This window comes from Notechis scutatus, chromosome 6 (assembly GCF_049901735.1).
Source record: "Notechis scutatus isolate UNSWTSFEM ecotype Mainland chromosome 6, rNotScu1.2, whole genome shotgun sequence".
Taxonomy (NCBI): domain Eukaryota; kingdom Metazoa; phylum Chordata; class Lepidosauria; order Squamata; family Elapidae; genus Notechis; species Notechis scutatus.
The window spans coordinates 35,892,814-35,910,947 of record NC_142014.1 but is presented as its reverse complement, the minus strand read 5'-3'; the positions used below and the strand labels follow the sequence as shown (position 1 = coordinate 35,910,947).

Genomic DNA, 18,134 nt, shown 5'->3' with positions numbered 1-18,134 from the left:
CCCGAGACTGAAACCCATTGTCTCTGCCTCGAAGCCAATCATTGACAGGGCTTCTGGAGCATTTTGAGCAACTTGAAGTGGGAAGTTATGCCTCACAGTCCCAACCTCCCCAACTGAGATGGAGCTTAATGCAACTCGTATTCACTTTTCTTGATCCAGGACCTGGCAGTGGAACCAGTATGGCATCGGCATCTTTCCACTCAGCTAGAGATGACTGGAGAATCGGCTCAGCATGACAGAGACAAGCAGCAGGGGGGAGACAGCAGATGCATCCAGCATTTGGAATGCTGCAACCTCCAATTGTCCCCCCCAAGATAGATAAAATCACCCACATCGCAAACCTTCATCTGAGAGGCCCCCAAGGAGAACGTTGGCCCGATGTCCTCTGACTAAACCTGCTGAACCGCTCCTACCCAACCTGCAGGAGTTATCAAGTGCTACTATTGTGGTCAAGCTGGTTATCAAGCTTCCAAATTTCTGGCACCTGCACCAGTTCTGCAACTGTACCCAGCTGCAACAGCCAGAGGCGGAAGGGCTCCATGGAGGCCCTCAGAGACCAGTCTCTGCCATAAACAAGCTGTAGAGGTTCCCCTCCCCACGGGAGAGAGCAAGGAACCTCCGGCCAAAGAAGCCCTTCCTGGAGAGGCTAATGATGACAAGGACCCAATGGTGAGTGCAGCCACCCCCCCATTACAATTAAAGTGAAGTTGGTGGTGCCTGATACCAGGGAGCTTGGAGAATTAGAAGCAGTAATAGATACAGGATGTTCCAGATGTTTAATTGGGTCCCCAGTCATTGAGCAATTAGGGATAAAAACTAAAGCCCTAAAATGCCCAATCAAGGTTGAACAGGTAGATGGATTGGAGGAGTCCCAACCACCCAGATTACAGAACTGATCAGATTAGAAATGGGAAGGCATCATGAACTTATATGATTTATAGTAGCTATAGTAGCTCCAAAAATGTCAGAATCTGTCATATTGGGACTTGCTTGGCTTGACAAATGGGCCCCTACCATTAAATGGGAAGATGGATACTGGAAAATCATTAATTGGTGTCGGCCCACTGCCCCCTGTCCCTCCTAATAAAAGACTGCCAACCAATAGGGGCCTACAACCAGAAACATCAGCTATCGCTTCAGACTCTCCTGCAGGTGAACCCCAGATTCCTAAACAATATAGACACTTAGCCAAGGCAATTAGTGAGGAGGAATGCAACATCCTCCCCCCTCATTGAGCCACTGATTGTGCCACTAAATTAGCACCTGGGGCAAAGCTGCCCAAACCAAAAATGTACTCTATGACACCTACCGAAATGACTGAGTTGAGGAAATACATTGATACCAATTTAGCCAGAGTTCAATGAACCAGCAAAATCTACATTGGCAGCCCTGATATTATTTAAAGAAAAGAAAGATGGGAGTTGTCAATTATGCATGGATTTCCAGGGGGTGAATGGGGTGTGCATACAAAACACGTACCCCCTCCCCCTAATGAAGGACTTGGTAAATCACCTGTCCAAAAGCAAAATCTTTACCAAGCTAGATCTGAGAGAAACCTACTACCGAGTCCTCATAAAAGGGAGATGAGTGGAAAATGGCATTTAACTGCTCTCTGTGGAGTTTCCAATTCTGAGTCATGCCTTTTAGAATCCAAGGGCCCCCTGCTGTATTTATGCATCTAATCAATCAGGTACTACACAAACATTTGTATAAGGGGGTCCTTGTTTACCTGAATGACATTCTTATATTTAGCAAGATCCTGGAAGAGCATGTCAAACTAGTCAGACAAGTATTGAAAAAACTTTTAGCTGCCAAACTATATGCAAAGCTGTTAAAATGGAATTCCATAAGGAGTCTTTGGACTACCTGGGCTACCAAGTGTCAAATCAGGGGATTGAGATGGACCCTGGAAAGGTGAAGGGGGTGCTAGATTGGCAACCCCAAAAGACACGTAAGCACTTCAAAGCTTCCTGGGTTTTGCAAATTTTTATAGACAATTTATCCCTTTGTTTGCCGAGGTTGCCCTCACTTTAACAGAGTTACTAAAAACCAATCCTTCTCTGACCAAACTGAAACCTAATCAACCTCTCACTTGGATAATGGGCTGTCAAAAATCCTTTGAAACTTTAAAGTGCCTTTTTGCAGCAGAGCCTATCCTCCAACATCCGGATCCAAATAAACCTTTTGTAGTCCAAGCCAATGCCAATGACGTGGCTGTAGTGGCTGTGCTACTTCAAAAGAATTCTCAGAACAAACTGATGCCTTGTGCTTATGTGTCAAAAAAGTTGACTGACATGGAACATAGGTGGGCAGTTTGGAAGAAGGAGGCTTTTGCTGTGCAATGGGCTCTCCTATCTTGGAGGCATTTCCTGGAGGGAGTTATAAAAGCCTTTCGAGGCGTGGACTGATCACAAAAACCTCAAGTCTCTGAAGACTCCTCAAAAGCTTTCCCCCAAACAAGTTCACTGGGCTCAATACTTTAAACACTTTAACTTCAACTTAAAGTACATTCCAGGGGGAAAAAACCTATTGGCTGATGCCTTGTCCAGAAAACTCCAATTTGACAGCCAATGAGAGGGAATAGTGAATGCCATGATCTCTGAAGCCCAGCTGGCAGCCCAAGCAACCACTGCAGAGTGAGCCAAGCACCGTTCCGACCTCCCTGGAGACAAGTTGACAGCAGATTTAAAAGCTGCGTTGTCAAATGATGCGTGGTTTAAAGAAAACCAAGCAGATTTGACTTTGCAGGAAGGCTTGGAAAGGAAGTAAATTATATGTGCTTGCCAGCATGAGACTAATTGTGTTAAAACGGAGTTTCTAAAAACACTCCATCTCGCAAGGAGACAGTTTTGGTGGCCAAAGTTGAAAAGAATGTAGAGGATTATCTAAGAAGCTGCTTGGTTTATGCCACCATGAAAAACAGACCAGGGAAGCCGCCTTGGTTCCTCCAACCTGTAGCTGAACCAACAAAACTGTGGGAGGAAATTGCAATGGACTTTATCACTGAACTCCCAAACAGCAGTGGAAATACATTGATTTGTATTGTCATTGACTTATTCTCTAAGCAAGCCCATTTCACTGCTTACAATGGACTGCCTTTGGTGAAAAAGCTGGCCAAACTTTTCATGAAACATATTTACAGACTTCATGGAGTTCCGCGGCAAATAATTTCAGATCACAGAGTCCAGTTTACTGCTAAGTTCTGGGGGAGTTCCTAAAGTCCATTGGATCATCCCAGAGGTTTAGCTCTGCTTTTTACCAATGGATCTTCAGAATGTGCGAACGCCATGGTGGAACAATACATTAGATGCTATGTAAATTATCAACAGGAAAATTGGGTGGACTTGTTACCATTAGCAGAAGTGGCATATAATAACACTGTACACAGTAGTACTGGGTTGACACCTTTTCAAATAACTACTGGCATGGAGTTTGTTCCTATGCATGAGTTACCTAGAAAACCATCCCTCTCCATGTCCCTAGCGGAATGGATGGACACGTTAAAGAAAGGGTGGGACAATACAAAGAAAGCCTTAGTGGAAGCGGCTGAGGAATATCAAAAACAAGCAGACAAGCACCGATCTCTCATACTTTGTGGGAGACAAAGTATATTTATCAACTAAATGCTTAAGATTGAAATTATCTAGTAAAAAACTTGGACCAAAATTCTTTGGCCCTTTTCCTATAGTGAAAGTAATTAACCCTGTTACTGTTCAGCTTAACTTCCCTCGAATACTAGGGAAAATACATCCAGTATCCCACAGCAGTCTGTTAAAGCCAGCTAGAGATTCTACTTTAAGACCTATATCTGCTGCTCCTCCCAAGCCTGTGGTAGTACAGGGTGAAACACATTATGAAGTAAAAAATAATGCTTGATTCTCGATTGCAGAGGGGTCGCTTACAATATTTGGTTCAACTGGAAGGGGTACCCTTTGTCAGAAGTGACTTGGGTAAAAAGTTGGGCTGTCAAAGCCAATAGACTAGTTAAACAATTTCATGATAACTTTCCTGACAAACAAGGTCCTCCTGGAGGGGGGAGAGGGGGTTAAAGTGGTTTGCTTGGACAATGCATTGATCCCTTATTGTGTTTTGTTTATTTTATTTTCCAGGACATGATTTTTTCTTCGCGTGCGGGGGGGGGGGGGGGGACGGGACGCCTGTCAGCTTTGGAAGCCATATTAGTACCAGAAGCTTCCATGCTGCCAAATTCCTGTGCCTGGGAAAGTAGAATGAGGAAATTGTAGTGTGTTGGTAGTTAGACATAATAGCATTCTTCTCTTCAGTCAAGGTCATGTTATTCCTGCACCTGGAGTAGGAGTGGTTGAAAGGATGTCTCTAGCTGGGGTGGATGGTGATTGAACCATGTGATGGACTGATGGGTGCAGGGGTTTTGTTTTGGACTTTTGAATTACTAAGGGAAAACCCAGAACTCTCAGATTTGGGTTTTCCCAGATGTGCCAGTATAACTACTCTAATAAAAAAAACTTTTGAGAAAATGCATGTCTCTGAGTTTTTGATTGGGGTTGGGTTTTTCTGAACTCTGACAACTTTATTTTCAGCCATGTCATATCTGTTTCTAATTTCTTGGAAAAATGACTGGGCAGAATTGTTTTACTATCTTGCAGATGACTGGTTTATTTTAGTTTTGTACAACATAGCTGTCAAGCTAATTTGACTTGCAACTGCCTTGGTACAAATTGGATCAAAACTGCCCTAATCTTGTCCCAATAGTGATAGGCTTAGTAAGTTTATACAATACATTGCATTCTTAACTAAGGACATATTGTGTGGATGCTACCAACATTTACATTCTTGCAACAGCTGCTACAAAATGATGCCAAATCTACTTGCAGGGCATGTTTAATCAAACTGTACAGAAACATGCATATGTATTTTATAATGGCAGAAATACAGGAATCTACTTTGGTGACTGGTTAATTCAACTAAATATTTTTCTTCAATCATCTGCTTTAAAATTTAAACTATTCTTGGATTTGTTTTTTCTTCAGTTTGATGTTCTTCAGATAAGGTGGATGTCAGCCCCCATAATCCTATAGACACCACAGATGTGAACTGGAGTCCAACATATTCAAGTTGGTGGAATTGCGCTCTAGACAATTCTAGCCCACTAATTCAAAGAGTTAAGAGTCTGTGAAAGCTTGGTATATAATACCTCAAAGTCTCATTGATCTCCACTCATTGATGAATATATTTCTGACTTAATACAAAAAGCATCTTGGAAAATAACATCTGTGAAGATATTAGAAGGAAACAGACAGAAAAGGAAGTGACTCTTCAGAAGGCAGCAAAAGATTTACATTATTCTCCATGAACTTCCATGGAGTCCTATGTTTATATTTTATCACTACTTCCTCAGATAACTCAGATTAAGAAGTCTGCATGAGCTCATCTTCTCATCCATTTTGACTATGAACAATATTTGCCTTTAAAAAGCATTTTGATAGTAAGAAACAAAAGGGAGCAGTAAAGCAATGTAAATTATGACAGGATTCACATCCCTCTTAGGTATGTCATCCCTCTCAGGCTTATCCTGTTCTTGTCTATAGAAAACAGTTATGACTGTTTTGGGGCTGTTTCTGAAATTCAGAAAGGTTAAAAAAAAAGATTTAAAAAACAGAATACGTTTGTCAGAGTCTGACATCTTGACAATTTGTTTCAAGGTTTTTTCTTTCCTATGCATTTTTGAAAAATATTTCTAAAATGTGTCTTCTTAGTGTTTTCTTTTCTATTATACTTTTTACAGACAGAATATGTAATGAAAAATGCAGAAGAGAGCAGAAAGTGAAAAAGTCCTTGTTTTTTTGTACTTTGCTCTGAGATTAATCTTTCAAAAAATACTGAGAAATCGTTTAAAACTTGATATTTTGGATTATATCCCATGGTCTTGATATTTTGTCAAAAGGTTTTCAATATCTACATACTTTCTGCAGAATTACTATTTCTAATAATTGTGAGCAGAATTGACACTTCAGTTCTCAAACAAAATAAAGAATGTGTTTGATCATAAATTAATAACTAGAACTATTTTGGAGATAAGATAATCACTCAATTTTAAAAATGCCCTATCATTACTACGAAAGGCTTTTTTTTTTCCTAACAGCTTTCGGGGCACCCACCTGAGGGGCGGCGGGCGGCTTGAGGCCTCGGTTGGGGGGCCGTATCGGGTCACGCGGCAGCACCACACCCCGCCCCCCCCCCTTCCTAAGGCCCCCGACCCCAAGAAGCAATGGGGGGGGCAATTCACCACCCTAAAAACCCTATGGGGGGCCATTGTGGAACGGGTAAGCAATAGTACAGGCAATTCAATCATTATTTTTGTAGCAAATTATTTTTTAAAAAAAACAGCTTGTGACAAATTGAAATAGTTTTTGAAAATGTTTGCTTGAGAGGAGAATGTGTGGTGAAGAGAAAACTCCAGCTTTCTTGTGAATACACCAAAGCAGTAGAATATGAGTATCTGTATAGAGTATAGCAACAGTATGGTCTAGTGATTAAGATGCCAGGCTAGAAAGAGGGAGGCCTTGAGTTCAAGTCCTGAAAGTCAGCTAGTAACTATGGGCCAGACACACTCTCTCAGCCCATCCCATCTCACAGGGTTGTTGTTATTGGAAACATTAGAGAAGGAAGATGTGTTGTATATGTTTTGTCATCTTAAGTTGTTAGTTAATATTCCATCTCTATTATTTTTACAAACAAACAAAATTTATAGGCTTAGTGCCTGCTAAGCAAAAGGCTGCTCTGATGAAGGAGCAGGTGCGGAGCTGGAGAAGGAGGGGATAAACGCTAGAGGACAAGAAAGGAAATGTCTACACAAGAAAACATCTGTTGGATTATCCTTATCAGGTTTGTACATCCTCCCCCCACCTTCTAAGTTACTTGGCCTAGTCTTAGCTCATTGTCCAGGCAGAGAAGAAAGTTGTTTCCTCAAGATCTTCCTCGGAGGAAAGAGAAGACCAGAGTCTACACAAGTAAGGAGCTGCTTATAGAGCCACAGCTGAGACGAGATGGCTCGTTTTGATTGCTGCTGATGGAGCAGGAGAATAAGTTCCAAACTGCTACTCCGGAGGGGTTTCACTTCCTGGTTAGGCATTTTATTTTGAACGTTACATTGAGTTCTTAGTTTCGATTGAGGAGATTCTAACAGCTTATTTTTATTTTCAAACCCATTCCTGAATGCTCAAGAGACTAGGGAGAGTAAACTTCAACAAGTTTTTTTACATTGTTGGGAGTCCAGGGTTTTCTTTCTATTACTTGCTCTCCACTTCTCTGTCCACTACGTCTGTCATACTGGTGTTTGAAGTGGGATCAGGAAACAATCTGGTTAGGGACCCAGCAAGTAGCTGACCCATGAATATCAGAGGAGATCCCTCGGGGTGCTAAACTATAGAAATGCATATTGAATGCACTAGAATTATGCCCTAAAATCCAGGCTTATTCTCAGTTGGTCCAGCAAAAAGACTAGCCATAATTGAGAATGTGAATGGAAATGTGAGACCCCTATCATACACCACTGAGATTCTGCCAAGGTTCTCTGCTGGGATGGGAGCAATCTACAAAGTACCTGGCAAACACAATTAGGGAAAGCTTTATAGATTCCTTAGCAGACTGAATTTTGAATTCTCCACATTTTTTTTTCCTGGGAATTGAAGGTGTTAGTAGGATTTAAAATTAATCAGTAAGATATATAATGTCACAAAATTAATCAATGAAATTTCATAAGATTATTTCACTGAGAGTTCTATCCTCCTTAGCATTGCATCACTTCTGGAACAGAAAAGGCTATCAATTTTTCATCCAAAATGTTATATTTTTTTCCCATTTTAGCAGCTTTATTTCAACACACATAAACCTAAGTTTTATCAAGGAGGTTGCTCACTTACAATACTTGTAAGTATTATAACTTACAATTACAATAATTTATATTAGTTATTAATTTCTAATATTTTAACTTATATTCTATCCTATGCCCTTCTCATTAATTTTACTTCAAATGCACACATATAAAATATATTTCTATTCTAATTTTCAATAAAGTGAAAATTGCCACAAAAGCGTAAGCTTTCATGACATTATGCCATGTTAGTAAATGGTGAGAAAAGGTTCACTTGCTGACTGGTAATCAAATTATGTTTATTTTGTAGGTGACTCTGCAGTTTTGAGTTTTCTGATTTCTCATTGTCCCTGGAAATGGAAGTAATTTGATTTTGAGCTTTTCTTCCCAATTCATGAAAGAATTCTGCAACTGTACTTTAAGATAATCAAACTAAAGTAACCATAACCTACTTCTGTATTTCAAAACAATTAAAACAGATCAGATCATTTCTTGCATATTGTTTGAAAATATGGTTAATTAAATAATGCAGCAAAAAAGTTAGTAGGAATCTAAACTGATAAATTGATGAAATGATACGGTATGTCATGGTATATTTTTAGTCTTTGCAAAATAAATTTAAAAAAAAATGCATATGATTATTTGGTCATTCTGTCGTAAATACTTATAATATGTACACCTCCATTCATTATATAGTAATGTTACAAGTAAAGAAGCATGACAAACAATTATAAGGAACTGAATTAACTATTTGGCAAAATAATCCACTTTTTACCTTAGTTGGCTTCTTCTGGACCACTTGCTGTGGCTGCAAAAAAACAAAACAAAAATAATCCCAGATTATATATATATATATATATATACACACACACACACATTAAAACATCATTTAGACCATTTACATGAATAAAACTTGCTATATTTTCTAATGTAGTAAACATAGAAAAATGCTATTTTACCATAACATGCAAGATGGCTTACAACTACATGTTGATGCCTTTACATACTGAGGTTTACATTTACAGTAAAATAAATAGAATGTCAGGTAATTTTCACATTCTAAACCATATGTCTGATTTAGCTGCAAACTCTCCATTTATATATATAAACTGCGGATATGCCATACTTAACAGCAGACTGCAAGTTTGCCAGGTAAGGAGTGAGTGGGCAGGGAGGGTTCCCGCGGGCCATATGTGTGGTGCAGCCTTGTGTTTCTGCGCAGCCTGGATTAATTGCTTTGGGGGGGGGTGCTCTGGGGGTGAGATTTCTCTGTGGCCCACCAAAATTTTCTTGCGGCCCACCGGTTGGCGACCGGTGGTCTAAATCTACTTTGAACCTCAGAGTAGATAGAAGCCCATGTCAGAAACATCTGGGCTAGAATCAGCAACGTCCAGCTTCATGAGCAACTATTTTATACAAGGGTTACCAGATCTATAGTTGAAGTATCTTCAAGAGCAGCACCCCTCCCCCACTTTTTTTGGCACCAGGGACTGGTTTCATGGAAAACGTTTTTTTTCACAGACCATGGAAGGGATGGTTTTGAATTTGCTCACTCACCTGCCACTCACCTCTAGGCGTGTGGCCTGGTTCCTAATAGGCCATGGACTTGTAACGGTCCATGGCCTGGCATTTGGGGACCCCTGCCTAGAGCAAGAATTTATTATAGTAACGTTACTAGTACAGAAGCATGAGAAGCAGCTGAATCTAATATATGCCACAATAATTTATTTTTTATCTTACTTGGTAAAAGGTTTAATTTTGGAATGGGGTAGATCAGAGTTTCTCAACTTTGGCAACTTTAAGAAGTTTGGATGTCAGCTCCCAGAATTCTCCAGCTAGCATTCTGGCTGGACAATTCTGGAAGCTGAAGTCCAGACATCTTAAAGTTGCTAAGGTTGATAAATCATGCTAGATATCACATCCTTTTTTATATGAATGGCTAAAAAGTATTTCCTATTTAAGCTCAGGCTCTCACTGAGTAACATGTGCGCCCTGCCCCCGTAGAATACTCTCCAGCTGGCTGGGAATTCTGAGACAGCATTAATAATATCAAACACACCAGGTTGGTAAATATAATCAGGGGTGGGATTCAAATTTCTTAACAACTGGTTCTGTGGGCGTGGCTTAATTTGTGGGTGTGGCTTGGTCATGTGACTGGCTGGGCGTGGCTTTCTGGATGGGCATTACTTGGTGGTGACGTGACTGGCTGGGCGTGGCTTGATGGTCATGTGACTGGCTGGGCATGGCCAACTCGACATCATTCACATCGAGCGGCACTTCTCACCTGGTTTTTCATGACTGTGGGAATGCTGCAATCGTCATAAGTGTGAAAAATGGTCATAAGTCACTTTTTTCAATGCCATTGCAACTTTGAATGGTCACTAAATGAACTGTTGTGAATCAAGGATTACCTGTACAAAAATACAAAAAGCTTCTTTGCTTGCAAAAAGCTGCCCTAAATACCAATCATTAGATTAAAAATACCTGCAAGCCAGAGTTACAAGTCAGGCAGGGTGCCAGAGCTCCTTGAGGAATTAAAATAATTAAAATGCAATGATAACTATCAGCAGCCAACTCTTGCTCATAAAGTGAAACCCTTTAGCAGAGGTCATTTAAGCTCTCTTGAAAGAGCACACCCAGGAAAAGCAATCCTTAGATCCATTTGCACCACTTAAAGATACCAGCAACGGGAGAGAAAGGCAAGCAATGGGGGGTGCAACAAAGGAACGGGGCAAATGGAAAGCAGTTTGGGGTGGGAAAAGGAAGAAAGCGGGGGAGACAGCTGCAGCGGGACTTTGAGCACCCCGCCCTCCCAATGTACCTCCACGTGCGGCGGCAGACCCAGCTGCCATAAGCAGGGTCATCACTGACTGCTTCTCATGCCAGCAAAATGAAAGGAAGCAGGGGGGGGGTGCTGCAGTGACGGTGCTGCTTACAGGAGGAAGCCATGTCAGCCACCGCTGCACATGGAGGTACTTTGGGAGGGCAGGTGGTGGGGTGCTCAAAGCTAGGAGAGCACTGCATGGCGGCTTAGCCAGCCCGCCGAGCCCGGGGATAGCGGGGAGCAGGTAGGTAGGCTGGATGAGGCCTCAGGAGCTACGGGAAGGGCTGGCGAGGGCTGGGCGAGGCCTCGAGAGCTATGGGGAGGCCCACAGAGGGCTGGGTGATGCCCGGGGATAGTAGGGGAGGGGCTAGTGTGACTCACAGGCTTACCTGTGAGCAAATGCAGTGAAAGGCAGGCAGCAATGGCTGGCCTGGTAGGCAGGCTGTAGGCATGTAGCGTGTGCGCACAATGTTGTGCATGTGCGACAGGGACTGACTAGGCAGGGAGCAGAGAAGCGGTCAGAGAGGGGTGGGGCCAGCCAGAGGCCCAATGTACCGGTTCTCCAAACTACCGGGAATGGTAACAACTGGGCAGAACTGGTAGAATCCCATCCCTGAGTATAATGATATATAATCACTCATCAATTCGTTTTTTTTTTTTTGTTATTTAGCTCTCAATAACTTGCTACTGATTAAGCCTCAAGCTTAAGCATCTAGCAAGATATTCTGTATATATCAAGTTCATGAAATAGTGAAACAGATCTCTATGGAGACACAGCTGATATTATTCACCATATGTATAAATTTATGCTGGGGATATCAAAATAATGAATTATTTTTCAGTGCAATCTCTCTGAATATGGCCAAATCTCATAAAAGTGTGTGTTGATTTTTTCTATATGAATGCCTAAGTTTTTAGTGGAAAGTTTAGGATACAATGATTGAAGGTATGGGAATAGCACGAGAAATAAGCATTCACTGCCATAATAAAAGGAAACATTTGACAACTATTGAACACTCATTTGTTCATGGCAAATTTGCTTTACAGCTAATATGCAACCAGTCTATATAATCCCTCATTTCCAATTTTTACAATGGATTTTTGATCATAATGTTATCAAAGACTAAAATTTATATCATTATATATCAGCAGCAGCAGCTAAACTATTTCTCCTTGTCTGACAGATATTATTTTTATTTGTAAAATTAGACATAATATATGTAATCTATATTTAGAAACATCTACTCTCTCCCCGGCACATAAATGAAACCTGGAAGGTTGCTGAAAATATAAAAATGAAACTGTAAAAAAAAGTGAACTTTCCTCAAAGGAATAAAAATGCAAAGTGGGGGGCGGGGGGAGAAGGAGGCAGAACTAATTTATAGAAGAATAACCAAACCAATTCCAATCACAATTCTATGCTTTCTAAATCACAAACAGTAATCTAGTTGGCAAAGCTTTTATCGGAGCTGTTAGGAAAAGCCCTGCATGAGTAAGATTCCTCTAAACTTTGGTCTGCATCCAATCAAAGTACAATGTTTCCTTTTGGTTTTTTTCCCATGAATGGCTGCAGTATTGTGCCTCGGTTCAGTCAGACTCCTCTTCTGCAGTCATTCATAAAAATAAAAACAAATCAAAACAAACGCCTACAAAAACTTTCTGAGCCCAGTCTGGAGCCAGTGGGTGCCAGAGGCTGAGAAAACATACTGGCAGCTCTGAGCCTAAACAGCATTTAAGTATTCAAGGATCTGCTTGGTGGTCTGTAAAGTATGAAGTGTTGTGTGGAAGGGCAGCTGGTAGAATTATGTGACACATACTAGGCAGTAAGCCAGAGCTGGCTTTATTTCAAACATTGTCTTTCGTCTCATTGAAGTGTCAGGACCTAATTCATGGAAAATTTGGTGAGTTGGCAGCTGTTTCAGAGGATTTCATTGAGTTGCAGTGTGCAGGAGTCACATGAATGCCAGGAACACTGCCAAGAAAAAGGGGATTTCTGAGCAGTAGAAATCAGTTAGCCTACAAGAATGTACATGGGTTTGATGTGGTTTTGGAGTAAACATGTTATGTACAGGTGTAATCAGCAGGAGACAGGCAAGAGGCAAATGGGCTTGTATGATCAAGATTATTAGAAAAGAGCTACAATACTCATATGACAGCATCTCTTAGGTCCCTCAAAGTGATCAAAGTCATAGTTTGCAAAATACTTTTGGGCAGAACTACTAAAAATTCTGGATCTGCATATGGCTCATTATTGAGATATAACTGGATTCTAAAAATAAGCAGTTTGCTGGGGTTTAGAAATAAAACATATTTTACCAAACATGTTTATACTGTACTTGCAAAACTATTATGAATAGACAGTACTTTGAATAAGCTAGTATTCTAATTTTGTGAAGGACAGCCCAAAATGCTTTCATCCTGTCTTTTCTGCATTTTCAGGTATGAAATAATAAATCATTAATGCTCAGCAATTTAAAAGGGAAAATGAGACCAGTTCCTTATGACAGGTCCAAAACTGGACATTCCAAAACTTTGTTCCAAAACTAGACAAAAATTGGCAGATGGATGAGATATAGATAGAAATGAGAAAAAAAGACAAGTTATAACAAAGGACCTTTAAAGAATTGGGAATGGGCCTTTTCCAGATATTGCATTGTTCATAAACATCAACTTACAATAATACTTGTATTATTGAACAAATAATATAAAGATATTTTATAACACATTTAACATATAATAGTTGTTTCTTATTATTACATTTTGGAAACAGGAATTGTTATCTCCTGAATGCCAAAGTCCATAAGATGAACGAGGAGAACATTCTTAACATACTTTAAAATAGTTTATTCACATATGCATGCTAATGAATAGCAAATCAAAAGCACTAGTGGATATGGTAATATATCTCAAATTAGAGAAGGTTACTCAAATCTCCTCAATAATCTGTTTTGGATTTGGATTTTAGAGCAGTATTTTTCCTAAATACTAAACAGCTACAAATTGTAAAACAGCAGTCTTTAATCTTCATCTTCCCTTTTTAAATTTGTAAGCATGGGTGTAATAGTATACATGCAATAGCATCCATATAATAGGGAACTTCAAAGATGAGGTTCAAAAAGCAATCCACCACTTAAAATTATCTTGCCCTAAAGGCTGAATTGCTGATCTTTCTGCTGATTATTGTCATTTATCTGATGAAGTAAATCACTTGTGTTTTATACCAGATTCTAATAGGAGCTACACCAAAATGGAACTGGATGTCAGAATTCCCAATTGCCAAATCATTCTGGAATGGTACTGTTTTGTTCTGCATAACTGTAATTAAAACCAACTGGCTTCATCCAGAATTCTAAAAAAGTTTAAATTCTTTTTTTAAGTCAGATTCTTTTAGTCAGATTCTTTTTTTAACCCAAGCTTGCAGTGGCTGGGTAAAATACCATACTTAGCAAAAGATGTATAAAAGAAAGGGATAGCTAAGAAATATGCTCCAGCCATTTAGCAATTCATAATTAGATCTCATTTTGTTAAAAAAAGCCCTGGTTTCTGGAATAAGAGGTTGTGATTTCTGCTTAAATTCTATTTTTTTAGTTTAATACCCAAGTATTCATAAAGCATCACAAGCAAGCATAATACATTGTGAATTAATTTTTTCTATATTTTCATTCTTCTTTATTTTCTAGGTTTTAATTAATGCAAATTATATAAAAGAGTTGCCCAACTTATCTTAGTGAATTTATGAATGACTTCTTCCGATCTTTTCAGGGAAATTCATCATAAGATGGGAAGCTATGGTGGTGCAGTGGTTAGAGTGCAGTATTGCAGGCTGACTTTGCCTACAGCCTGGAGTTCGATCCCGATGGGGACTCAAGCTGCCATCCTTCCAAGGTCGATAAAATGAGGACTCAGATTGTTGGGGACAATATGCTAACTCTATAAACTACTTACAGAGGGCTGTAAAACACTATGAAGCAGTATATAAATCTAAGTGCTATTGCTATAATGTCTGGTGTTGCACGGTGGGAATATGCCATTGTTTGGTCAATTACAATATAATATGTATGCAACTTTTGGGGGAATAATATTATGGAAAACAATACACCTCAAAATTATTTGCAAGGATACTCCTTCCAAATTTAATTGCATTCTCATAAAAAGCTCATTCAAGCAACTAGAAGAAACTAACCAATTGGTTTTGGAAAATATTGTCTATACATTTTTATTTATTTCTCATTTAAATTTATATAGTTGTCCTCCTACATACATGACCCTGGGCAGTTTACACAAACTTAAAATAATACAAAACAATCTAAAATAAAAAAGAATATGAAAATATTACAAAACAATACAAAAATTCACAGCTGAGGTAATTATATCTTTAAACAACACTCAGTACAACCACTAATTAATCGCTACTAATTACTGCATTTTGTAGTAATTTTCTTTTATGATATATAATTTTCCTTGGGGCTCATGCTTGTTGACAGAATTGTGTTTTCAGGATCTTCGTTTTGACCAATCTATGCCACTCTTGCATATTGTTGGAATCATGTCTTTGTTCCGGGGTTAAACAAAGATTATTCTTACTGCTATAGCATAAATTTATTATTAAATTATTTTATTTCTTTTTCTTTTTTCTGACACTATAACTAGTAAGAAAAGTTGTGGCTTCATTTTAAATTTAAATTCTATTATTTTCTGCATCAAACGACGTATATCTTCTCAATACTATTTTTTATATATTCACCACATGTGATAAGACATTCCTTCTATTTTAGTACTATAACTTTTTCAACGTTTAGTAGTATAAAATTTGTCTATCTCAGATATTATTGACGGAGTGGTATATCATCTATAAAACATTTTGTAGTAATTTCCTTTTACGATGCATAACTTTGGATTATTTTCTTTAAATAAATGAAAAACATATCATTTATTATTCAATAAATATTAAATGTGTAATATTTTGGACCATGTGTGTAGTTGATAATTTCCTTTAGCGCTATAATTTTTGTGTAGAGCAGATTAACATTTTATGTCATATGCAGAAATATTGAAAATTCAAAAGGTTTCACAAACTTTTAAACACTTCTGTAATTCCAATATGATAAAATAATAATTAATTTTGATTGTAGAAAAACACATCTTCCAATACAGAATTATTCTTTTCAACTGCATTCACAATGTAGTTGAACTGCCCAGCTTTCTTCCAATAGAATATATGTCTGCATATATTTTACTGATGCATTCATCACAAAACATTTTTTTGGGGCAAACTAATCACCATTAAAAATGCCAAACATATTTAATGGATTAGTTTGATGTTTCAAACATATCAAAAACAGATATTTCTTGAGGATTCTTTATGTTATTATTTTGTCCAAAGAGCAAGAGAATGAATAATTGAATGCTAAACACTCAATGATTTAAATGCAGCAAATTTTGGAATTGAGGAAGAATTATTTTGCAGAAATATATGGACTTAACTTTGTTTCAGTTTTATCTTTTGGAAAAGTGGATACCCCTTAATGATTTATGACTGTCTCCCTGATGTTGGTTATAGATGAGAGCTGTAGTTCATCTAGAGGGCACTAGTTTATGGAAGACTGGTTGATGGCATCGTATCTTTCATAGCCAAACAATTCCTAGTTATATTTGAAAATTATCATGGGACTATCATAAATCTTTATTTTTTTATTGGTTTGCTTGGCTGTTAACATGCTGAGTTTATTTTAAACAGATCCATTACGTTTCAGAAGTACTTTATAGCTCCAAACATTAGTATCAAATTGTTTTATAACTTTGCATAATGTTTTCCATATTTCCTTAAGTGATGGATTAAATTATCATTAGATGATACATGCAATTATTGTTTAGTTTAATTAAACAGAGGGCAATATCTAGCTTAGATCCTTGATTTTTGAGGTACCCGGGGGCTATACTTTGTTCCCTTTCCTGTTTAACATCTTCATGAAGCTATTGGGAGTAAAAGCACCTGCTGACACAGGATGAGATATTAGCACACTGAAACCCAACTGTACCCTTAGGACAGTCCCATCCCCCAATTTCTGTACGCTATAGGCTTGGGTGGGCTTAAGCTCACTCCTCCAGACTGAATGGCTGCAGATTCTATGATCTCCACGAAGACTTTCCATCTTTAACTTTGAAGAGGCTGGCACTCATTCAGAACTTATAGATCCTGATTAAACAGCAATCATGGATAGGAGGCATTTGCCAAATCCAGCTTATGTGACAATTGTGCCTATTTCTGGATTGGAATGCTCTATTCATGGCTACTCATACTTTAGTCATTTCCCATTTGATCTACTGTAATGTGTTGTACACAGTGCTGCCCATGAAGATCATTAAGAAGCTGCCACTTGTGGAGAGCAAGGCAAATCAAGGTGTTATCTACAAAGCTTTACAAGAACAAACAATTGAAGACCACTCGTTTTCGATTATTTCTTTTACTACGATCTAATAGAGTGGGCATGTCCTCTCCATTGATTTCAGCAGGAATTCCTTGGTACCAAACCATATAAGGCTTTTATAAATGAATACATTGCTTTAACGTGACCTGGGAATTTATGGTTAACCAATGCAAGACCTATGATAGGAATAATTTGATCATAACAAGTGCAATTCAACAATTTGAATTTGAATGATTTTCATCAGTATATTGATGGAATTCCACCCTGAGCCACCAAGATGAATTCTCCCATCAGTTTCATACAAAAATTAAGAACCCAATGGTGCACTACATAAGAGTCTGCCCAGTAATCCTTTATGGCCGCTAACAGAAAATACTCTTTGAGATAGGAGAAGAACCATTGTAGAATAGTGCAAATGGAGTTGCATGCACGCATGCCATTCAGAACTATCCCCTCCCCCATCACTGTTCTGCAAAGCTGAAAGGGAGGACCACTGCTCTAGCATATTTTAAAGTTGGATTTGTATTACATGCCTCCCCAAGAAAGGCTTGAGATTTGTCAATATTTGTCATCCAATGATGGATCTATAAACGCCTCATAAAAGGTGCACATCACGACTTCCTTTAAGACTCCTAATATTACATTTGCAAAAATGTATTGACCACCTTTCTAATCCAAATGAAAATATTCCCTAGCTCTACAAAAGAGTTAGGCGAGGTAGGAATCACCCTAAGCGGCACTTTATCCCACCTTCTCAAAATTTACAGGTCAAAAGAGTCCATTATAAGAAAAATAAATGATGATCCAGTCACCTCATTAGATTCAGCCAGGAGGATCAAGGCTTTGATGAATCTGAGCAATTTTGTTGCCAAAAGGCTGAGCAAAATGGCCTGAACAGCCAAATAGGATATTTTTCTGCCCATTCCTCTCAAGGATATAGTTTAAAATAATTAAAATATAACTGTTGATGTAACATCAGGCACTCTCATGTTTAATAAATAAAATCAATTAACATCAATAGTGTACAGGA

General features: G+C 38.7%; 1 protein-coding gene across 1 annotated transcript in view; it reads right to left on the bottom strand.

The window, feature by feature from the left end:
• HMGA2 (high mobility group AT-hook 2) overlaps nt 1-18,134 on the bottom strand; it is a 179,025-nt gene that overhangs the window by 15,418 nt on the left and 145,473 nt on the right. Inside the window, exon 4 of the mRNA XM_087967954.1 lies at nt 8,628-8,660. Coding sequence (XP_087824080.1) covers nt 8,628-8,660 — 33 coding nt within the window. The remainder of the gene's footprint in view (nt 1-8,627; nt 8,661-18,134) is intronic.